The sequence below is a fragment of the Bos taurus genome, chromosome 14 (genome assembly GCF_002263795.3).
Source record: "Bos taurus isolate L1 Dominette 01449 registration number 42190680 breed Hereford chromosome 14, ARS-UCD2.0, whole genome shotgun sequence".
Taxonomy (NCBI): Eukaryota; Metazoa; Chordata; class Mammalia; order Artiodactyla; family Bovidae; genus Bos; species Bos taurus.
In genome coordinates, this window is record NC_037341.1 from 28,084,440 (window position 1) to 28,109,636 (window position 25,197).

The window sequence follows — 25,197 nt, forward strand, 5'->3', positions numbered from 1 at the left end:
TTCCACATTCAAAGGTATTGAAAATGGGAAAAGCAAGGCTCTGGATTACCAAGAGTAGCCAGGGTCCTATGGTAACCACAGAGGTTGTTGCTAAGGGAAATGCGTGAGACAGGCAGGTAGATTCTCTCTGACACCCCTCCATGATGAGCAGCGTGTAGCGGTCATGTCCACACAGGCTAGAACAGTGAGTGTGGTCTTGGAAAGTCAAGTCAAGAAGCACTAGGGTAGCCACCCAGGAAAAACAAGGAATACCTGTGCTAAGGAGTTGCTGAATTCTTATCCTCTCCCCTCCCCCACTAGTCCTGGGGGAGGCCATGGTGGGCAAAAGTGACAGTAATGGATAGGCAAGCAGGCGATCTATTAAAAAGATATGCAACCACTACGAATTATAACATTTTTAAAAATACTGACACACAAAAGAAGAAAGGATCCAACTCAATAGACAAAGGCATTACAATAGAAGGAGACAGCTAATAAAACAAGAAAAGGTAAAGGAAACAAAATAGTTTCAGTGGGGAAAAATAAAGATACTGTAGGCTATTATTGTGTGTGTGTTAGTCACTCAGTCATGTCCGACTCTGCGACCCCATGGACTGTAGCCCGCCAGGCTCCTCTGTCCATGGGATTCTCCAGGCAAGAATACTGGAGTGGGTTGCCATGCCCTCCTCTAGGGGATCTTCCCGACCCAGGGATCATACTTGGCTCTCTTGCATTGCAGGCAGATTCTTTACTGTCAGAGCCACCAGGGAAGCCCTAGGCTATTACTATTAGAAGAGGCTATTATGAAAAAGAATCAATTGAGTTCTTAGAAATAAAATGACAATTTGAGCAAATCTCTGTTAATAGGACAAATGTCAGAAAACACACAGCCAACAAGTGAATAAAGGTCTGGAATATCGAGCTGAGGAATTCTCTCAGTTTTAGCATAGGAGAGCCAGAAGTCAATATGTATGAATAAAAAGGTACGAGATGGGCAGCTAGATACAGAAGTTTCAAAATCCAACTCATCAGAGTTCTGGAAGACAAAAAACACAGATAATAGGCAACAGAGGGGAAAGGAAAATTCTTCCAAAGCTGGAAAAAGATGCAAATCTTCAGATTAAAAGTTTCATGCAATACCTAACAAGATGAAGGGAGGGAAAAGATTTATGACTAAAGAAAGGTAAAATTCTAAAAATACCAAAGTTTCTGGCTTGGACAATCGGGTAGAATGGTGGTACCATTTGTTGTGTTTGGGGAAGGAAAGATTATAGGTAGTTTTGAACACATTAAAATTGTGCTGGTGAAATGTCCAGGCGGGTACAGTTGAGACAGGGAACTGGTTGTCTGGAGCTTTGAGAAACAAAGAGAGGATGGGCTGAAGATACAAATCTCAGGGATTTTGTGGTTATATCTAGGCCTATGGCAGTGATTATTGTGGACTTAACGGTTCTCTCTGTTGTAGTACAGAGATATATAGCTAAGAAGAGGAAGCTGGGGCCAATGTCTAAAAGAATTTCAGAATTTGAAGTAGAATATGTAGTGCCAGTGAAGGAGACTAAGAATAGTCAGTTAAGTTGGGAGAAAACACCAGGAGACTGTGGTATCAGAGAGGAAGAGGTTTGCTGTGAAAAGATGATCACTGATGATTTGCTCAGGTCATTTCAGCAGAAAGATGGGAGTGGAACTAGTCCAGGGGATGTTGAGAGGAGCTATGAGAAAATGTGAGTAGTGAACATGACTAACTTAAAAAGTGTGGCTGAGAATGGGAAGTGTGGGGAGGTGGCTGGGTTGGAGGCCAAACGGTCTCATGGGATTGAGGAGGGAATTTTGGCTGACCCTAACAGATTTAGATGTTAATGGGTAGTGTATAATAGCATGGAAAATTATGAAGACAAAGAAACAGAAGCAATAATCAGAGGTATTCCTAGGAAGGCACAATGGGATTGCTCTTTGTTTTTTACAGCTTTGTTTATTTATTTATTTGGCTATGCTGAGTCTTTGTTGCTGCTTGGGCTTTTCTGTACTTGTGGTGAGCAGGGGCTGCTCTGTAGTTGTGTTGTGTGGGCTTCTCGCTATGGTGGCTTCTCTTGTTGCTGAGCACAGGCTCTAGAACCTTCGGGATTCAGTAACTGGGACACCACTTAAGCTCAGTAGTTGCATCTCCCGGGCTTAGGAGCACAGGTTCAGTAGTTGTGGCACATGGACTCAGTTGCTCCAAGGCATGTAGAATCTTCCCAGACCAGGGATCAAAACCCTGTCTCCTGAATTAGCAGGCAGATTCTTTACCACTGAGCCACCAAGAGAGCCCTGCTTAATGACTTAATGACCTAGTGACTAAGCAACAACAACAAAACCCAAGTTAAAAGTTAAAAAGCTAAACTCTTAAATATAAACTCATGGAAGCTTCTGATATGGCAGTCAAGAAAAATAGAAAAGAGGAGAAGTGTGTGACTTACCAATTCTATAAATCAGAACTTTGCTGCCGGTGGGGTCTCGGGCTCTCAGGACACCGACGTAGCCTGACTTCAGGAGGCCAAGGATGCTTCTAGGGTGGAGATCTGCACTTATTTCTGGACATTCTGCTCTCCACTTAAAGTAATTTTTCAGTAACTAAAAAATAAAATAAAAATTGTTTACAGATAGCACACCTGGTAAGCCTTTTATAAGAGTGATGGAAAAGTCTTGGCATCATGTAGGGCCCTTGCCAAGCTAACAGAACTCTAGATCACAAAATCCATTATGATAGGATTTTAACCTGGGGTATCTATTTAGCTGCAAAAACTAAAAGCACTCTTCATCCAAGATATTGGGTGATAGGAATTAGTCACAAACTCAAAGGAGAGGAATTTTTATTTGTCTCCTATAGTAAAGAGACTCCCAATGACAGCTGTCAACAATGCCTTCCTTCGGGGACTTCCCTGGTGGTCCACTGGTTAAGACTCCCTGCTTCCAGTGCAGGGGGCTAGGGTTTGAACCCTGGTAGGGAACTGATCTCACAAGCTGCATGGTACAGTCAAAAATAAATAAATAAATATTTTAAAATGCCCTCCATCCAGTGTACATATGTCCCAATTCCACCAGGTGGTGGAGTCCAGTGATTCCTTCCTCTCGAAGCTGAGCTGGCCTCTCATCTCCCTTTGACAGAAGTGACACTGTGCTAGGGTAAGAAGCCTCTTTTTTTGCTTTTTGGGATCCAGATACCACGTGCGTGCTAAGTCACTTTAGTCATGCCCAACTCTTTGCAACCCCATGGACTGTAGCCTGCCAGGCTCTTCTGTCCATGGGATTTCCTAGGCAAGGAGTGGGTTGCCATTTGCACCTCCAGGGAATCTTCCTGACCCAGGGATCAAACCAGAGTCTGCTGCATCTGTCTCTTTCATTGTGGTGGGGGTGGCAGGGACAGGGTGTTTTTACCACTACTGCCACCTGGGATGTCCATGGTAGAGAATATTTACCTCAAATTACACTTTTAAAATGTACTATATTTCAATAGATCTCTTTATGATTTTCAGTTTTTCTAAAATGACAATATATTTGTTTTGAGTTTAAAGAGATCTATTAGCAATGTAGAATCAAAGTTCAGATCATAAGACAGGACAAATTTTGCTTTTGAGTCATTGGAATAAACATGATAACTGTATTCACAAAGTAGCAATGATCTGAAGGAGAACCTACAAGTTTAAAAAACCAAGCCTTGGGGGGATGTAAATGGCTGGGAATGGCTGGAGGAAAAGAGAATCTGGTTGCACCACAGGAGAACTGGTGTCATGATGCACAGACGGGAGGGAAACAGCATCTGTTTTGCTGTGCTTCTCTGTTTCCCTCTTTCTTTCTCTCACTCTGTCAAGTTTGTATTTAATAAACTTGCCTTAATGTTACTAAGAATTAAATGCAACAGAGAGGTTAGAAAGGAAAAAAGTCAGTAAATTTGCCAACAAAGAAATAATTGGTGACCTAAAAAGAAGTTTCCAAATGCAGCAAGAACAAAAGACACATTGTAGGTCCTAATGCATTCATTCTATGCACCAGATGAATTTCTCTTCCTCCTCCTGTCTTAGTGGGCATGGGAATAAGTGTTAATAGCATCTTCAATGCTCATCACTTTTTTGATACTTCCCTCGGATGTAAAAACAGTTCTTTAAACTTTGACTCAAGCAAAACACCAGAAGCACTGTAGGAGCTCCAATAAAGAAATAACAATTTGAACTTCCCTGGTGGCGCAGTGGATAGGAATCCACCTGCCAATGCAGGGGACACAGGTTCGATCCCTGGTCTGGGGAGATTCTGCATGCTGTGGAGCAACTAAGCCCAAGAGCCACAACTACTGAGCCCTCGTGCTGCAAATACTGAAGCCCGTGCACCAGAGCCCATGCTCCACAAGAGAAAGCACCTCGAAGAGAAGCCCATGCCCCACAAAGAAGAGTAGGCCTCACCTACAACAACTAGAGAAAGCCCACATGTAGCAACAAAGATGCAGCAAAGCCAAAAATAAAGTAATACTTTTTTTAAAAGAGATGTTTATTTTCCCATGGAATAATAAAAAAAATATAGCTTTATTAAAAGGGATCTTTTAAGTAAGAGAGGTGGGTTCTTCAGCTCATTGATCTCTGCAGAATGCTGGGCACTCAGGAAATAGGTACATGTATTGAGTGAAAGAATAAATAAATATATGATTAAACCAGATGTGTTGGAAGATGTACAAATCACCCTCATCCTTTTGACACTTAATTTTTGCAAACTGACAGCTCTACACCTGGATCTTTGATTATTACCTTTTCACTGATAAATTCAAAGGTCCAGCTTACATAAATAAATTACATAAAATTATGTAAACTGCTACTCAGCAATTATCCAACAAAGCACATAAAGTCTACAGCAACAAAAAAAAAAAACCCAGCTGCAAGTGAATATTTATTCCCCAAATGTGCCTGTTTTGTACCACCATTAGCAATAAATAAGTATAAAAAGTTACAGCTTATCTTAACCATGCTTCATAACAGAGTACATACTTTCAAATAAAGTTACAACCATCTTTGTGCCACTTTTCTAGCATTTAATAGCATCATTTCAATTCTTGCTCATGACCATTCTGAGAGGTAACTATGGTTACCCCATTTTGTGGGTTCAGTTCAGTTCAGTCGCTCAGTCGTGTCTGACTCTTTGCGACCCCATGAATCGCAGCACGCCAGGCTTCCCTGTCCATCACCAACTCCCAGAGTTCACTCAGACTCATGTCCAAGTTTGAAGAAATTACACATTAATGGGAGGGCAGTAACTATCAGGAGCAGAGTGGAGACTGAAACTGACTCTTGTAAGGTAAACTTTACAAAAGAAGCTGTATTTAGGGGGCGGCCCTAAGACGGCAGAGGAATAGGACTGGGAGACCACTTTCTCCCCCACAAATTCGTTGAAAGATCATTTGAATACTGAGTAAATTCCACAAAACAACTTCTGAATGCTGGCGGAGGACACCAGGCACCCAGAAAGGCAGCCCATTATCTTTGAAAGGAGGTAGGACAAAATATAAAAGATAAAAAGAGAGACAAAAGAATTAGGGACAGAGACCCATCCCGGGGAGGGAGTCATGAAAGAGAAGAAGTTTCCAAACACCAGGAAACCCTCTCACTGGCGGGTCTGTGGGGAGTTTTGGAATTTCAGAGGGAAACATAACTGGGAGGAGAAAATAAATAAATAAAACCCACAGATTACACACCTAACCACAACTCCCAGAGTAGAAGTAGCCCAGATGCTCGCGTCAGCCACCAGCAAGTGGGGGCTGGACAGGGAGGCACGGGCTGCATTGCTTAGAGTAAGGACCGGGTCTGAATGCCCTGAGGACAATCTGAGGGAGCTAACTGCGATAGCAATCCAAACTGTGGGATAGCCGGAGAGAGAGAAAAAGAAAGAGAGAGAGAGAGAAGCTTCCCGAAAAAAGCTCTAACCTAAGGCACTGCTGGGCTCACTCACAGAACAAAGGACTGAACGAATACCAGAGGAGAGCTAGCCGGCTGCGGACTGGCCCATCCTCGCTGGAAGGCAGAGAGGCAGGCAAGCGACAGCCAGAGCCAGAAGGCAAGGGGCGATCTCGGCCCCAGAGATGGCATCCTCTAGCAAACTGTGAGCAGGCTCCCAAGTTGCTAACCAAGTCTTCCTGGGCTCCCGGACGGTGGACATCTGCCAGGAGGGTCACAGCCAGAGATCAGCTCCCCAGAGGAGACATATGGCACACCTGAGACGGCACTCCCGCTGCATACTCAGGAAACCGAGCGGTTGGCACGGGGGAGGTGACAAGATGCACCGCCCACCTGGGGAGCGTACGCTCACCAAGCACCTGGTCACCTGAGCTGCTCGAACCTGGGAAGGGCACAAAACCCAGGCCCGACTGAGTCTGTGCCTTTATGGAGTACCCAAGAATCTGAACCTGAGCAGCTTAGACCTGGGAAGTACCCGCAACCCAGAGCCCACTTTAGACAATTCCCTTGCAGAGCAACCTGGAGCCTGAGCAGTACAGACAGGGAAAGCCCACACTGGGAGTGGGCGCAAACCCAGTGTGGCCCAGACACTGCAAGCACTCCCCACACACACCAGTGATATTTGCAGTGTTCCTCCCTCCCCACAGCACAACTGAACAAGTGAGCCTAAATAAGTGACCACCTTCGTCCCCTTGTGTCAGGGTGGAAATTAGACATTGAAGAGATTTGCTAACAGAAGCCAAAATAAACAGAGAGAACCACTTCAGAAGGGACAGGTGTGACAGACTAAAACCGTATAGTTAGCACAGACTACATTGGAAGGGGCATATAGACCTCAAGAAGAAGTATAAGCTGGAACAAGGAACTATCTGAAACTGAACTAATCCCACACTGCTGGCAACAGCACCAGAAAAATTCCTAGATATATTTTACTATTATCATTTTTTAAACTTTTTATATTTTTAAGTCTTTCATTACTCCTTTAATTTTCATTTTAAAGCAAATTTCATATATATTTTTTATAATTTTTGTGATTTTTTTTTAATATTGTATTTTTGAGACTTTAACCTCTACTCTAGATTTTTAATTTTTGCTTTTTGGTATTTGTTATCAATTTTGAACCTTTAAGAATCAAATCTTCAGTACCCATTTTTACTTTGGAGTGTGATTACTGGCCTGATTGCCCTCTCCCCCTTTTGACTCTCCGTTTTTGCCCCCAAATCGCCTCTATCTCCTCCCTTCCGCTTCTCTTCTCTACCTAACTCTGTGAATCTCTTTGGGTATTCCAGGCTGTGGAGAACACTTAGGGAACTGATTACTGGCTGGATCTGTCTCTCTCCTTTGGATTCCCCTTTTTATCCTCCTGGCCACCTATGTCTCCTTCCACCCTCTTCTTTTCTCTGTATAACTCTGTGAACATCTCTGAGGGATCCAGACTGTGGAGAGCACATAAGGAAATTATTACTGGCTAGCTTGCTCTCTCCCCTTTTGACTCCACTTCTTCTCCTCCTGGTCACATCTATCTCCCTCCTCCCTCTTCTCTTCTCCATGTAACTCTGTGACCCTCTCTGGGTGTCCCTCACTGTGGACAATCTTTTCTCCATTAACCTAGATGTTTTATCATTGGTGCTGTATGGATGGAGAAGTCTTGAGGCTACTGTAAAAATAAGACTGAACCAGAGGCAGGAGGCTTAAATCCAAAACTTGAGAACACCAGAAAACTCCTGACTCCAGGGAACATTAATCGACAAGAGCTGATCCAAAAGCCTCCATACCTACATTGAAACCAAGCTCTACCCAAGAGCCAACAAGTTCCAGAGCAAGACATACCACACTAGTTCTCCAGCAACACAGGAACATAGCCCTTAGCATTAATATACAGGCTGCCCAAAGTCACACCAAACCCATAGACACCTCAAAACTCACTACTGGACACTTCATTGCACTCCAGAGAGAAGAGATCCAGCTCCATCCACCAGAACACTGATGCAAAATTCCTACCAGGAAACCTTGACAAACCACTTGTCCAACCCCACCCACAGGGAGGAACCTTCACAATAAAGAGGAACCACAAACTTCCAGCATACAGAAAGGCCACCCCAAACACAGAAATCCAAACAAGATGAAAAGGCAGAGAAAAATTCAGCAGGTAAAGGAACATGATAAACGCCCACCAAACCAAAGAAAAGAGGAAGAGATAGGGAGTCTACCTGAAAAAGAATTCAGAATAATGATAGTAAAAATGATCCAAAATCTTGAAAACAAAATGGAGTTACAGATAAATAGTCTGGAGACAAGGATTGAGAAGATGCAAGAACAGTTTAACAAGGACCTAGAAGAAATAAAAAAGAGTCAATATATAGTGAATAATGCAATAACTGAGATCAAAAACACTCTGGAGGGAACCAACAGTAGAATAACTGAGGTAGAAGATAGGATAAGTGAGGTGGAAGATATAAAGGTGGAAATAAATGAAGCAGAGAGGAAAAAAAGATTTAAAAGAAATCAGGACAACCTCAGAGACCTCTGGGACAATGTCAAACCCCCCAACATTCGAATCATAGGAGTCCCAGAAGAAGAAGACAAAAAGAAAGGCCATGAGAAAATACTTGAGGAGATAATAGTTGAAAACTTCCCTATAATGGGGAAGGAAATAGCCACCCAAGTCCAAGAAACCCAGAGAGTCCCAAACAGGATAAACCTAAGGTGAAACATCCCAAGACACACATTCATCAAACTAATGAAGATCAAACACAAAGAACAAATATCAAAAGCAGAAAGGGAAAAACAACAAATAACACACATGGGGATTCCCATAAGGATAACAGCTGATCTTTCAATAGAAACTCTTCAGGGCAGAAGGGAATGGCAGGGCATACTTAAAGTGATGAAAGAGAAAAACCTACAACCCAGATTACTGTACCCAGCAAAGATCTCATTCAAATATGAAAGAGAAATCAAAAGCTTTACAGACAAGCAAAAGCTGAGAGAATTCAGCACCACCAAACCAGCTCTTCAACAAATACTAAAGGATCTTCTCTAGACAGGAAACACAGAAAAGGTGTATAAACTCGAACCCAAAACAACAAAGTAAATGGCAACAGGATCATAGTTATCAATAACTACCTTAAATGTAAATGGGTTGAATGCTCCAACTAAAAGACAAAGACTGGCTAAATGGACACAAAAACAAGATCCTATATATGCTGTCTATAAGACATCCACCTCAAAATAAGGGACACATACAGACTGAAAGTGAAGGGCTGGAAAAAAGATATTTCACTCAAATAGAGACCAAAAGAAAGCAGAACTAGCAATACTCATATCAGATAAAATAGACTTTGAAATAAAGGCTGTGAAAAGAGACAAAGAAGGACACTACATAATGATCAAAGGATCAATCCAAGAAGAAGATACAATTATAAACATATATGCATCCAACACAGAAGCGCTGAAATATGTAAGACAAATGCTAACAAGTATGAAAGGGGAAATTAACAGTAACACAATAATAGCGGGAGACTTTAATACCCCACTCACACCTATGGATAGATCAACTAAACAGAAAATAAGCAAGAAAACACAAACTTTAAATGATACAATGGACCACTTCGACCTAATTGGTATCTATAGGACATTTCACCCCAAAACAATGAGTTTCACCTTTTTCTCAAGTGCACACGGAACCTTCTCCAGGATAGATCACATCCTGGGCCATAAATCTAGCCTTGGTAAATTCAAAAAAATTGAAATCATTCCAAGCATCTTTACTGATCACAATGCAGTAAGATTAGATGTAAACTACTGGGGATGGGGGGTGGCAGGAAGCATATGGAAGCTAAACAACACGCATCTGAATAACCAACAAATCACAAAAGAAATCAAAATATGCATGGAAATGAATTAAAATGAAAACACAACAACCCAAAACCTATGGGACTCAGTAAAAGCAGTGCTAAGGGGAAGGTTCATAGCAATACAAGCTTACCTCAAGAAACAAGAAAAAAATCAAATAAATAACCTAACTCTACACCTAAAGCAACTGGAAAAGGAAGAAAAGAAGAACACCAGGGTTAGTAGAAGGAAAGATATCATAAAAGTTAGGGCAGAAATAAATGAAAAATAAACAAAGGAGACCACAGCAAAAATCAACAAAGCTAAAAGCTGGTTCTTTGAGAAGATAAATAAAATAGACAAACCATTAACCAGACTCATCAAGAAAAAAAGGGAGAAGAATCAAATTAACAAAATCAAAAAAGAAAATGGAGAAATCACAACAGACAACACAGAAATAGAAAGGATCATAAGAGACTACTACCAGCAACTATACGCCCCAAAAATGGACAACTTGGAAGAAATGGATGAATTCTTAGAAAAGTATCTTTCCAAAACTGAACCAGGAAGAAATGGAAAATCTTAACAGACCCATCACAAGCACAGAAATCAAAACTGTAATCAGAACTCTTCCAGCAAACAAAAGCCCAGCACCAGATGGCTTCACAGCTGAATTCTACCAAAAGTTTAGAGAAGAGCTAACACCTATACTACTTAAACTCTTCCAGAAAATTGCAGAGGAAGGTAAACTGCCAACCTCATTTTATGAAGCCACCATTACCCTAATACCAAAACCAGACAAAGATGCAACAAAAAAAGAAAACTACAGGCCATTATCATTGATGAACATAGATGCAAAAATCCTTAACAAAATTCAAGCAAACACATTCTAACAACATATTAAAAAGGTCATGTATCATGACCAAGTGGGCTTTATCACAAGGATGCAAGGATTCTTTAATATCCACAAATCAATCAATGTGATACACCACATTAACAAATTGAAAAATAAAAATCATATGATTATCTCAATAGATGTAGAGAAAGCCTTTGACAAAATTCAACATCCACTTTAAAAAAAAAAAAAAAAAAAAACCTTCCAGAAAGCAGGAATATAAGGAACATACTTCAACATAATAAAAGCCTTATATGATAAACCCACAGCAAACATTATCCTGAATGGTGAAAAATTGAAAGCATTTCCCCTAAAGTCAGGAACAAGACAAGGGTGCCCATTCTCACCACTACTATTCAACATAGTTTTGGAAGTTTGGGGCACAGCAGTCAGAGAAGAAAAAGAAATAAAAGGAATCCAAATTGGAAAAGAAAAATAAAACTCTCACTATTTGCAGATGACATGATCCTCTACATAGAAAACCCTAAAGACTCCACCAGAAAATTACTAGAGCTAATCAATGAATATAGTAAAGTTGCAAAATATAAAATCAACACACAGAAATCCCTTGCATTCCTATACACTAACAATGAGAAAACAGAAAGAGAAATTAAGGAAACAATTCCATTCACCATTGCAACTAAAAGAATAAAATACTTAGGAATAAATCTACCTAAACAAACAAAAGACCTATATATAGAAAACCATAAAACACTGGTGAAAGAAATCAAAGATGACACAAATAGATGGAGAAATACACCGTGTTCATGGATCAGAAGAGTCAATATAGTGAAAATGAGTATACCACCCAAAGCAAACTATAGATTCAATGCAATCCCTATCAAGCTACCAACAGTATTTTTCAGAGAACTAGAACTAATAATTTCACAATTTGTATGGAAATACAAAAAACCTCGAATAGCCAAAGCATCTTGAGAAAAAATAATGGAACTGGAGGAATCAACGTGCCTGACTTCAGACTATAATACAAAGCTACAGTCAAGACAGTAGGCACAAAGACAAAAAACAAATGGAACAAAATAGAAAGCCCAGAGATAAATCCATACACCTATGGACACCTTATCTTTGACAAAAGAGGCAAGAATATACAATGGAGAAAAGACAATCTCTTTAACAAGTGGTGCTGGGAAAACTGGTCAACCACTTGTAAAAGAATGAAACTAGAACACTTTCTAACACCATACACAAAAATAAACTCAAAATGGATTAAAGATCTAAATGTAAGACCAGAAACGATAAAGCTCCTAGAGGAAAGCATAGGCAAAACACTCTCCAACATAAATCACAGCAGAATCCCCTATGACCCACCTCCCAGAGTAATGGAAATAAAAGCAAAAATCAACAAATGGGACCTAATTAAACCTAAAAGCTTTTGCACAATGAAAGAAACTATAAGCAAGGTGAAAAGACAGCCTTCAGAATGGGAGAAAATAATAGCAAACAAAGCAACTGACAAAGAATTAATCTCCAAAATATACAAGCAGCTCCTGCAGCTCAATTACAGAAAAATAAACAATCCTATCAAAAAAATGGGCCAAAGAACTAAACAGACATTTCTCCAAAAAAGACATACAGATGGCTAACAAACACATGAAAACATGCTCAACATCACTCATTATCAGAGAAATGCAAATCAAAACCAGAATGAGGTACCATATCACACTGGTCAGAATGACTGCTATCAAAAAGTCTACAAGCAATAAATGCTGGAGAGGGTGTGGAGAAAAGGGAACCCTCTTACACTATTGCTGGGAATGCAAACTAGTACAGCCACTATGGAGAAGAGTGTGGAGATTCCTTAGAAAACTGGAAATAGAACTACCATCAGTTCAGTTCAGTCACTCAGTCACGTCTGATTCTTTACAACCCCATGAATCGCAGCACGCCAGGCCTCCCTGTCCATCACCAACTCCTGGAGTTCACTCAGACTCATGTGCATTGACTTGGTGATGCCATCCAGCCATATCATCCTCTGTCGTCCCCTTCTCCTCCTGCCCCCAACCCTCCCAGCATCAGAGTCTTTTCTAATGAGTCAACTCTTGGCATGAGGTGGCCAAAGTATTGGAGTTTCAGCTTCAGCATCAGTCCTTCCAATGAACACCCAGGACTGGTCTCCCTTAGGATGGACTGGTTGGATCTCCTTGAAGTCCAAGGGACTCTCAAGAGTCTTCTCCAACACCATAGTTCAAAAGCATCAATTCTTCAGCGCTCAGCTTTCTTCACAGTCCAACTCTCACATCCATACATGACCACAGGAAAAACCATAGCCTTGACTAGATGGACCTTTGTTGGCAAAGTAATGTCTCTGCTTTTGAATATGCTATCTAGGTTGGTCATAACTTTCTTTCCAAGGAGTAAGAGTCTTTTAATTTCATGGCTGCAGTCACCATCTGCAGTGATTTTAGAGCCTAAAAAATAAAATCTGACACTGTTTCCCCTGTTTCCCCATCTATTTCCCATGAAGTGATGGGACCAGATGCCATAATCTTCGTTTTCTGAATGTTGAGCTTTAAGCTAACTTTTTCACTCTCCACTTTCACTTTCATCAAGAGGCTTTTTAGTTCCTCTTCACTTTCTGCCATAAAGGTGGTGTCATCTGCATATCTGAGGTTATTGATATTTCTCCCGGCAATCTTGATTCCAGCTTGTGCTTCTTCCAGTCCAGTGTTTCTCATGATGTACTCTGCATATAAGTTAAATAAGCAGGGTGACAATATACAGCCTTAACGTACTCCTTTTCCTGTTTGGAACCAGTCTGTTGTTCCATGTCCAGTTCTAACTGTTGCTTCCTGACCTTCATACAAGTTTCTCAAGAGGCAGGTCAGGTGGTCTGGTACTCCCATCTCTTTCAGAATTTTCCACAGTTGATTGTGATCCACACAGTCAAAGGCTTTGGCATAGTCAATAAAGCAGAACTAGATGTTTTTCTGGAACTCTCTTGCTTTTTCTATGATCCAGCGGATGTTGGCAATTTGATCTCTGGTTCCTCTGCCTTTTCTAAAACCAGTTTGAACATCTGGAAGTTCATGATTCACGTATTGCTGAAGCCTGGCTTAGAGAATTTTGAGCATTACTTTACTAGCATGTGAGATAAGTGCAATTGTGCAGTAGTTTGAGCATTCTTTGGCATTGCCTTTCTTTGGGATTGGAATGAAAACTGACCTTTTCCAGTCCTGTGGCCACTGCTGAGTTTTCCACATTTGCTGGCATATTGAGTGCAGCACTTTCACAGCATCATCTTCCAGGATTTGAAATAGCTCAACTGGAATTCCATCACCTCCACTAGCTTTGTTCGTAGTCATGCTTTATAAGGCCCACTTGACTTCACATTCCAGGATGTCTGGCTCTAGGTCAGTGATCACACCATCGTGATTATCTGGGTCGTGAAGATCTTTTTTGTATAGTTCTTCTGTGTATTCTTGCCACCTCTTCTTAATATCTTCTGCTTCTGTTAGGTCCATACCATTTCTGTCCTTTATCAAGCCCATCTTTGCATGAAATGTCCCCTTGGTATCTCTAGTTTTCTTGAAGAGATCTCTAGTCTTTCCCATTCTGTTGTTTTCCTCTATTTCTTTGCAATGATTGCTGAGGAAGGCTTTCTTATCTCTCCTTGCTATTCTTTGGAACTCTGCATTCAGATGCTTATATCTTTCCTTTTCTCCTTTGCTTTTCACTTCTCTTCTTTTCACAGCTATTTGTAAGGCCTCCCCAGACAGCCATTTTGCTTTTTTGCATTTCTTTTCCTTGGGTTGGTCTTGATCCCTGTCTCCTGTACAATGTCATCAACTTCTGTCCATAGTTCATCAGGCACTCTATCTATCAGATCTAGGCCCTTAAATCTATTTCTCACTTCCACTGTATAATCATAAGGGATTTGGTTTAGGTCATACCTGAATGGTCTAGTGGTTTTCTCTACTTTCTTCAATTTAAGTCTGAATTTGGCAATAAGGAGTTCATGATCTGAGCCACAGTCAGCTCCTGGTCTTGTTTTTGCTGACTATATAGAGCTTCTCCATCTACCATACGACCCAGCAATCCCACTGTGGGGCATACACACCAAGGAAACCAGAATTGAAAGAGACATGTGTACCCCAATGTTCATCACAGCACTGTTTACAACAGTCAGGACACAGAAGCAACCTAGATGTCCATTGGCAGATGAATGAATAAGAAAGTTGTGGTACATACACACAATGGAATATTACTGAGCCATTAAAAAGAATGCATTTGAATCAGTTCTAATGAGATGGATGAAACTGGAGCCTATTACACAGAGTGAAGTAAGTCAGAAAGAAAAAGAACAATACAGTATACTAATGCATATATATGTAATTTAGAAAGATGGTAACGATGACCCTATATGCGAGACAGCAAAAGAGACACAGAAGTAAGGAAAAATCTTTTGGACTCTGTGGGAGAAGGCAAGGGTAGGAGAGAATAGCACTGAAATGTGTATATTATCATATATGAAACAGATCACCAGTCCAGGTTCAATGCATGAGACAGGGTGCTCAGGGCTGGTGCACTGGGATGACCCTGAGGGATGGGGAGGGAGGTGGGAGTGGGGTTCAGGATGGGGAACACATGTACACCCATGGCTGATTCATGCCTATGCAGGGCAAATACCACTACAATATTGTAAAGTAGTTAGCCTCCAATTAAAATAAATAAATTAATATTTAAAAATAAAAATTAAAAAAAAAGAAGCTGCATTTAGTGGGAAATTACTAGGGAGAGTCAATGGAATTCTGAAAACTTTGAAGTCTTGGGAAAACTATAAAAATAATTAAAGAATAAAAAGTCGTGTCACATGAAACAAAAATATAAAGAGGAATATTCACTTGTGAAAGACAAGAATTCACAAGAATATACAAGACAGACAGAGGTTAACAGCTAGTTGTTTCAAACACATGAGGCAAGTGTAGTGCACTTAAGAGTACAGGCTACCCTGAGTTCAACTCAAGTTCAGATTCTTGCTCTACCACTCAACAGCTGCTATTCTGGACAAGTTACTTACTCTTTATGCCTCAGTTTCTTCTAAAATAGGAAAATAATGAGATGATCCACACAAATGCTACTCACTAAAGTAACTGGCACTCTAGAAGTTATTAGAATTCTAAATAATCACTAATTTGTTATAACTTCAAATACAAAAACTAGAATAATGAGGAACTTCATTAAAACTTGTTTTCTTCAAACACTAAAACTATACAGCTTTTATATTTTAAATAAAGCAATGTGAATTGAATTAACTGCTTTTCTGGAGGAAAATGAAGAAATAGTTTCACACTCTAACCCTCTTTCCTTTCAAGTTGGCAGAAAAATAGGGCAAAGAGTTCACAGAAACTTGATTCCTTTCCAGTCAATTTGGACAAGGTCCAGTGAGCCAGGTCCTCAAGGACATGATGCAATGAAAACAATTCAGGAAAATAAATAATATGGGAAAGACATAACACAGAGGCAGGAGATAATTTTATTTCATCTTCTATTTAGATGTTACTTTTAAAAAGCAACCAAAATGAGGGCTTCGCTGGTGGCTCAGTGGTAAAGAATCCACCTGCCCTTTTTTGAGTACTTACTATGTGTCATAAATTGTTTTGGAGCTGAGGATGTAAAATGAATAAGATAAAGCAGCTGATCTTAACACAAATTTGTATTTTATACAAATTAGGTAAAACAGACAAGAAAGTAAATGATTATAACATAGCATGTGCTATAACATAAGCATGTACAAAGCCTCAAGTACATACAAAGCAAAAATTCTATAGAAAGGAGGCATCAATTTTCAAAGCCTTCAGCCTAAGAATGATGAACTCATTCCAAAATACTTAAAATCAGCTCCTATTAATAAAAAAAAAAAAAAAGAATCCACCTGCCAGTGCAGGAGACCTGGGTTTGATCCCTGGTCCAGGAAGATCCCACATGCTGCAGAGCTACTAAGCCCGTGTGCTGCAACTATCGAGCCTGTGCTCTAAAGCATGGGAGCTGAAACTACTGAGCCCTTGCCCTGCAGCTACTGAAGCCTGAGCGCCCTAGAGCCCGTGCTCCAGAACAAGAGAAGCCATCACAGTGAGAAGCCCACACACTGCAACTGGAGAGTGGCCCCTGCTTCCCAAAATAGAGAAAAGCCCACACAATAATAAAGACCCAGCACAGCCAAAAATAAACAAATAAATAAAATTATTTTCTTAATGCGACCAAAATGAAATCTGTAAATCATACACTTTTAATTGTTAGCTACTATACATGTTTAATGTACCATTTGAACTATACTTATCATGGAAACTGAGATTGTTTCTTCATATTTAGTAGCAAGTGAGTAAATATCAGGACACCTAGGTAGCCATCTGACAAACAAAGGAAATAGGCAGGCTCTTATTTGCTTCCTAAGTTCAAACTAAAGCCCAGTAGATCGACAACCCCAACATAAAAAATGAAGCCATAAATTACTAGAGAAAATTTTGCAGAAGAGCTTATGAAACTAGAAGCAATCACAGAACAATGAAATCAATATATTTGATGACATAAAAACTTTAAAATTCTGTACAGAAAGAAAATAGCACTAACAATGTCAAAAGACGGAAACTAGGCCAACAGCCTATTTTCTTTAATACAAGAAGATATTTTATGAATAAGATGTTTTGTATTTTATGTAAGCAAAGTGTAATAAAACAAATAGCAAAACAAGCAGTTAATTAGAAGGGAATTTTAAAATGTTAACTATATGAAAGATGATTAACCTCATTTATAATTAAACAAATTATAATTAAACATATTATAATAATAATGGGAAACAGTTAATCGCCTAGCAGGTTGACACACAGATCATAAAGTATGATGACACAGCGGGTGATAATATGAGGAAAGACACCACTATGTAATATAGAAGTGATAAAATAATGGAAACACTTTGGAGGACAACTGGTTTATTTATCAACATTGAGAATGCACACAGTACATCAGCTGTTCAAGTTCTGAACTTATCTTGTAAGGATTTTCCTATTTTTATACAAAGACAGACACATACTATCAGACTCAGTTGGTGACGGAAGAAGCCCCATTTGTCTCGGTTTCTGTCTTCTGTGAACTGCCAAGCAAACTGTAGGAAGTCAAAAAGTAATCACTGAATGTAGAAATGAACAGCATGTGCATGACAGCACTGCCAATGTCTGACGACAAATCCTATGTCCAATACAGGAGACTGGTTAATACATTTTAATAGAATAAATTGAGACAATGAAACAGTACACAGCCCCAAAAAGAATAATATACATGTTGAAATAGGATGATCTGTAAGATCAGTTCAGTTGCTCAGTCATGTCCAACTCTTTGCGACCCCATGGACTGCAGCACGCCAGGCCTCCCTGTCCATCACCAACTCCTGGAGTTTACTCAAACTCATTCCACTAAGTCAGTGATGGCATCCAACCATCTCATCCTCTCTCATCCCCTTCTCCTCCCACCTTCAATCTTTCCCAGCATCAGGGTCTTTTTTCAAATGTCAGCTTTTCACATCAGGTGGCCAAAGTATTGGAGTTTCAGCTTCAACATCAGTCCTTCAAATGAATATTCAGGACTGATTTCCTTTAGGATGGACTGGTTGGATCTCCTTGCAGTCCAAGGCATTCTCAAGAGTCTTCTCCAACACCACAGTACAAAAGCATCAATTCTTCGGTGCTCAGCTTTCTTTATAGTCCAACTCTCACATCCATACATGACTACTGGAAAAACCAGAGCCTTGACTAGACGGACCTTTGTTGGCAAAGTAATGTCTCTGCTTTTTAAGTTAGGTTAAAAAGGCAAAATGTAAAACACATACATATGCTTGAAAAGTGTTAGTCACTCCGTTGTATCCAACTCGTTGTGACCACATGGACTGTAGCTCACTAGGTTGCTCCCTCTGTCCATGGGATTTTCCAAGAAGAATACTGGAGTGGGTAGTCATTCCCTTTTCCAGAGGATCTTCCTGACCCAGGGATCGAACCCAGGACTCTTTTGTCTTCTGCATTGCCAGGTGGGTTCTTTACCACTAGGGCCACCTGGGAAGCCTACATATGCTTGTGGACTGTATTCTACCTGGACAGGTAAGAGGTAGGTAAACACAAATGCGACTGGGTAGATGGTTTGTAAACTAAGGTCTGGGGTGAGGGATTTTGTGCTTTAGAAAGTTACTTTTAGGAACTTATTTTGCATTGCTTACTCTTTGTGGATTAAAATAAAAGCATCTGTACTTATTGTACTTTTTCAATTAAAAATTAGTTATCAACAGCAAAAATCCCCATACTGAGACCTCTGGGACGCTGCACTGTAACACTTCTCTGCCTCCCAGCTCGCTGTGGGTGAGCTAGCAGCTTGGAGAAAGGGCTCCATCAAGTTCAGCTGCTGAGCGGTCACCGCGCTGGGTACGTCCTGTTCTGTTAAACCAGTCAATGATCAGACCTGGAAACCAGCCATCTCTGGACGCCTTTTACCCGTTACTTAACAAATGCGGATGCTAAGTCCAAAGTGACACAACTCAAGGTCGCACCCCTCTTTCTGATTTCTGTCTTCCCACCACCCTGCTCTCAACCCGGTGTATCACACCTGGAAACACAAAGGAGAAGCCTCATCCCGACCCTTCCGCTGAAGATACTCTGCACCGCTTTAATGCCTTGACTTGAGTATTACTATTACCAATACTCTTTTGCTAGAATTTGGCTTCAGATTTTCAGTTTTCCTGGCAATTTCATTTCTCCCACACGTCGAGTTATCTGCTGAGATGAAATAAATTTAGGCTTCCCACATCTCAGAGGTCATTATCTTTTATCTCTGCTGCTCTGCCGCGGAGAGTAAGGCATTTCCGAAAAACTTTATAGGTTCGGGAGACTCATCCAAGAGCAGAATTTCACTGCTTGGGGTCAAATAGGCCCTCACCCCAGAGGGCGCCAACTTTTTTAGAGGTTTCCCGTTTCCACGACCCTGGAGAAACTGGAAGGACCAGCGCGGGATTTCTCAGGACACCCGCTGTCACCGCCCGGTGCGCCCCGGGAGCGTCCGGGCCGAGGTTACACGGCCCTCGCAGCCCCCGGCTCCCGGCACGGGTCCCGGCGAGGGATCGGTCTGGGTCCCGGCCCAGCCTCGGCTTCCCGGCGCGTCACCCGGATGGGGCTCGGCGGGAAGGTCCCCTTACCCGCCAGGCCAGGTCCAGATCGAAGTCCCGGGCGCGCAGGAACCGCAGCAGGAAGGCGTCGCTGAGCAGCCACCCGGCCAGCGGAGCGCCCGCCGCCCCGGCCCGGCGCCGCAGCTCGGCCAGGCTGGGCTGCAGCAGCGGCGAGTGGTCGGGCAGCGCGCTGAGTTGCAGCCCCGCCGGCCCCGGCCGCGCCTCCGCCATGCCCGCCGCCCTCTCCTGCGGTGGTCCGGGGAGCCAAGGAGAGCGCCCGCGGGCCTCCTGCCCCTCCTCCGCGGACGGCCTGCCACGCCCGGAGGGGTGCGCCCAGCGGTCTCTTAGAGCGAACCACGTGGTGCCCTGCGGGGCTCAGGGCTCTGCAAGCCCCAGGTAGTATCCCCGGCCTTCCCAGAAAGGAAGTCACTGGTGCTCAGCGTCAAGAAGATGACATAGTGTGTTTGCCTCCGCTGATGGTGATCGGTGGCGATGTTTTAAAACTAGTCAGCTAGAGAACTTTATTTTTTCCATTTTCTTCCTTCTTTCCCTCCGCCCCACCCCCCATCTACCTCTCTCTCCCTTCCGTCCTTCCTTTCCTTTTTCTTTCTTCCTTCCTCCCTTCTTCCCTCCATTATTCCTTCCTTCTTTCTTCTCTCACTCCCTCCCTCCCTTCCTTCCGTCTTACAATCCTACCTTGTCCTAGAGCTGGAAGGAGCCTTAGAACCACCACTTCGCGTCTCAGTGGCGGGCTCGCAGAGGAGTCCTTCTCCCTACCCTTCTATTAATGCTTCTCACTGACTCCTCACCTCAACCTGTGTTTCATCGTGCGTGCGTGCTAAAGGGGTTTCAGTAGTGTCAGACTCTTTCGACCCCACGGACTGTAGCCCCCCAGGCTCCTCTGTCCATGGGAATTCTCCAGGCAAGAATACTGGAGTGGGCGGTCATTTCCTTCTCCAAGGTGTGTTGTTGAATCAGTAGTTTCCAAAATACACATCCCCAAAGGGCACCTTAACTGACTCACTGCTCCTCCCCTTCCTCCCATTTCAGGCAAAGTCTTCTGAGTTCTTTGGTGGCTTACTCTGTTAGTGATATACAGCAATAAATGACTGTCCTTTTTCAGTCACTAAGTTGTGTCCGACTCTGAGCGCCATGGAGTGCAGCACACCAGTCTTCCCTGTCCTCCACTATCTCCCGGAGTTTACCCAAATTCATGTCCGTTGAGTTGGTGATGCTATCTAACCATCTTACCCTGTGCTTCCCCCTTCTTTTGCCTTCAGTCTTTTCCAGCATCAAGATCTTTTCCAGTGAGTTGGCTCTTCACACTATGTAGCCAAAGTATTGGAGCTTCAACTTCAGCATCAGTGCTTCCATAGAATATTCAAGGTTGATTTTCTTTAGGATGGGCTTATTTGATCTCTTTGCAGTCCAAGGGACTCTGAGTCTTTTCCAGCACTACAATTTGAAAGCATCAATTCTTCAGCCTTCTTTATGGTCGAACTCTCACATACGTACATGACTACTGAAAAAACCATAGCTTAGACTATACAGACCTTTGTGGGCAAAGTGATGTCTCTGATTTTTAATAATCAAGGACTAGAAAGTGCCAAGGAAAATCTTTGTAAACACTACATACTTCCTGTGTTATGCTCCATTATCATGTCTGGTCACTCAACAGAGTCCAAAGTCCTCACATGACCTCATCTAAGTGATCCCTCTTTATGAAGATGGAGCAGGGAAGTGATGCGGAAACCAGAAAGGCCATTAAATTGGTCTTTCCTTGATCTTTGTCTTTTGCAACTATCCCAGAACTGACCCGTCTCCCTGAGGGAGAACTCATGAGTTGAATTTTTATTGAATATATACTATGTGACAGATAAATACTAAAATCTCACAAACAAATAAAACCAAATCTTTGCCTTTATGATGTCCAATGGGAGGTGAGAGAGACTGCCATTTCATTCATGAAAAAAATTAGTTATTGAGCACCTTCTGTGTCCAGATCTTGTTCCAGGTACTGAGGGTCCATTCTCAAACAAAACAGATACAACCCTCATCTTGGGGGCTTTGATTTTTGTGGAGGGAGATTAGACGAGGAATGAGATAAATAAGCAGTAAAACAGAGTCAGGGAGGTGGTGATAAGCGTTTTGGGGAAACATAAAGCCCTGAAGGAGGGTTGAACCCACAGTGATGTTTGAATAACACCTGCAAGAGGGGAGGAAGTTGGACCAGAGGTCCCTGAGATGCAGATGGGGGCCAGGCTTGGGAAGTCAGTGAAGTAAATAATCAAAATTCAGTGAGTAAGCTATGGTAAATGAGGGCTGGAGGTGCCAAGCTTTGATTTTCATTTAGAGTGAGATAGAAAGCTATTGGAGGAGAGGTTTACCATTCAATGTGAAAACTGTCATGAAAGGGTTAGAGAGAAAGTACCATAGAGAACACAGAGGAGGGCTTCCTGACCCTGCTTAGGGTATCTGGGAAGGCTTCATAAAGAGAGGGTCTTTGCTTAGCCTTAATGGAGGCATTGGGAAGGTTTGCCAGGTGAGAGAAAGAGGTGGAATCTGGAAGTTAAGTACTAGTCCAAAGGGGTAGACTTTGCAGAGCCTTACTTGGAACTCTGAATAATGAAAAATCCAAAGGAAGCCAGTTTTCTCTGGGAGCTTAAAGAGTTTAAAAGTAAGCGAACAAGATAGTGTACACATGGAATATTTTCTTCTCTTCCAATTAAAAAAAAATACATTCTTTTAGTTGTTTCTAGTAATTAGCATCTGCTGTTTTGAAATAGGGCAGAAAGTTCATTCAGAGGGACTTCCCTAGTGGTCTAGGGGTTAAAAGATGCCATGCGCCCAGTGCAGGGTGTATGGGATCCATCCTTGGTCAGGAACTAAGGTCCCTAAAGCCATGTGGCACTGCAAAAAAAATTCACCAAGAGATCATGGACATAGCTATAGTATCATAGCTGTAGCATCCGTTTTTGAAACTGAGCTTTGTGGTGTATGGAGTCTGATTTGGCTAGGTTTGTATTTGTAGAACTCTCATAGGAAAAACCCAAAAGAATTTTTATTGACTAATGTTGATGGATAACCATTAAATTTGGTGAAAGTGGAAGCAACATGGAGCCCAGGTGACCAAGAGACATGGTTCCTAATAACCCAGAGGTACAGACGTAGTGGAGCATCTCTGTGGTCAAAATATGAAACAATTCCAGCACCTGCAGTTAGTGCCTTTGAAGAAAAACTAAGAGAGAAAAGAAAAGAAATGTGGAGGAGTAGTGGAGTAGACAATGGCACCCCACTCCAGTACTCTTGCCTGGAAAATCCCATGGATGGAGGAGCTGGGAAGGCTGGAGTCCATGGGGTCGCTGAGGGTCAGACACGACTGAGCGACTTCCCTTTCAGTTTTCACTTTTATACATTGGAGAAGGAAATGGCAACCCACTCCAGTGTTCTTGCCTGGAGAATCCCAGGGATGGGGGAGCCTGGTGGACTGCCGTCTATGGGGTCGCACAGAGTCAGACATGACTGAAGTGACTTAGCAGCAGCAGCAGCAGCAGCAGCAGCAGCAGCAGTGGAGTAGACTCCTACAGAAAAATTTGCTTACTTTTTGCTAAGTAATGCAGACCACCCAGCTGTGTTTCGACCATGTATCTTAGATCCGAAGAAACATTTTAGAATTTTGCCACAAATTTTCTGTCAGTTACTCACTCTTTATTTTGAAATGGTTTCACTTTTGCTTTGCTCCTATGTTACTCTGGTGAGCTTACCGCACATGCATCCAGGCCTCCTATATAAAGATTCCAGAAGTGTTTCTGGAACTAGTGGCATGAGAAAATAAAAACAAACATGGAGGGAAAAGCCAGTTATTATGTGTACAACTAACTCACAATTCACTCTGAAATTATTTAGCAACTATTTATTTACATGTAATAATTCATAAGTATACCAATGAATTTATTTTATTTTCAGTTTCACAAAAAAGAGATAAATACTATTTATTATCACTGTTAAGAGATAACCTTCAGGACTTTCCTGGTGGTGCAGTGGATAAGAATCTACATGGCAATCCAGGGGACATGGGTTCAATCCCTGGTTTGGGAAGATCCTACATGCCACAGAGCAACTAAGCCCATACACCACAACTATTAAAGCCCGCACACTCTAGAGCCCGTGTTCCTCAACAAGAGAAGCTGTAGCAATGAGAAGCCTGTGCACCATAACAAAGAGTAGCCCCACTCGCCACAAGTAGAGAAAACCCGCACAAAAACAACGAAAACCCAGCACAGCCATAAATAAATAAAGATAGCTTTCAAAAGGGGGTAAAATTATGACTCTCATACAGATACGAAGTTTTTATTTGACTTAGAAGCAGAGAACCAGACAGAGACAAATCAAACTCAAAGGACAAATCAAAACAGCACACAATTATATGGAGTGAAGGGTATGGAAATGGGTTGGGAAGATCCCCTGGAGAAGGAAATGGCAACCCACTCCAGTATTCTTGCCTGGAGAATCCCATGGACAGAGGAGCCTGGCAGGCTACAGTCCATGGGGTTGCAGAGTCAGACAGTACTAAGCAGCTGAGCACATGTGTACATGCAAAGTTTGGGGACAAAACTAACTTCTTCCACCATGAGAGCAGGAGACCAGTTGAAACTGTACCAGGTAGGGCAGCATTTGCGTGCTCTTAAACGAGAGTTGCCATTGCCACCAAAGAGCTATAATTTACCATGTTGAGAAATAACCTAGATAGAATCAGAATCAGATAATCCAGAGGGAGTGCTCTAGAGTCGACACAATGCATAGTTCTCCTCTGACACACAATTTGATCCTATATCACTTGGAATGATGTAAACTCATTTTATTATTAATGCTTATTGAAGCATAGCTGCTTTACAATGTTGTGTTAGTTTCTGCTGTATGGCAAAGTGAATCAGCTACATATATTATATATCCCCTTTTTTTTGGATTTCCTCCCCATTTAGGTTGCCATAGAGCACCAAGTAGAGTTCCCTGAACTGTACATCAGGTTCTCATTAGTTGTCCATTTTACACATAGTATCACTAGCGTATATGTGTCACTCCCAGTCTCCCAATTCATCCCACTGCCCCTTTCCTTTTTACGTTTGAATCCATACATTTGTTCTCTGATGTAAATTTGTCTTAAAAAATTTAAAGTAATATTTACGCTAGAAAATTTTAAACATACATAGACTACTAATGAACACTAATGAACAACTTGTTTCAGCAATCACAGATATCTTGCCAATCTTGTTTTATCTGCCTCTTCCACTTTTTAAATAAGCAGTAACATTTTAAAGGTTTCCTATATTTTAAAGAATCATTTTCCTGGTAAA

At 41.7% G+C, this 25,197-nt stretch overlaps 1 protein-coding gene across 2 annotated transcripts in view; it reads right to left on the reverse strand.

Annotated features, from left to right (window-relative positions):
- Window positions 1–20,093, reverse strand: part of TTPA (alpha tocopherol transfer protein) — a 29,852-nt gene extending 9,759 nt beyond the window's left edge. The window contains exons 1-2 of one of the 2 annotated variants that reach the window (NM_001206676.1): window positions 19,874–20,074; window positions 2,439–2,592 (exon numbers count right to left, since the gene is read on the reverse strand). In NM_001206676.1, the coding sequence (NP_001193605.1) occupies window positions 2,439–2,592; window positions 19,874–20,074 (355 nt within the window). Of the gene's footprint in view, window positions 1–2,438; window positions 2,593–19,873 lie in introns of both variants that reach the window. The other variant, XM_025001428.2, reaches the window with a different exon arrangement.
- Window positions 20,094–25,197: the final 5,104 nt, after the last annotated feature.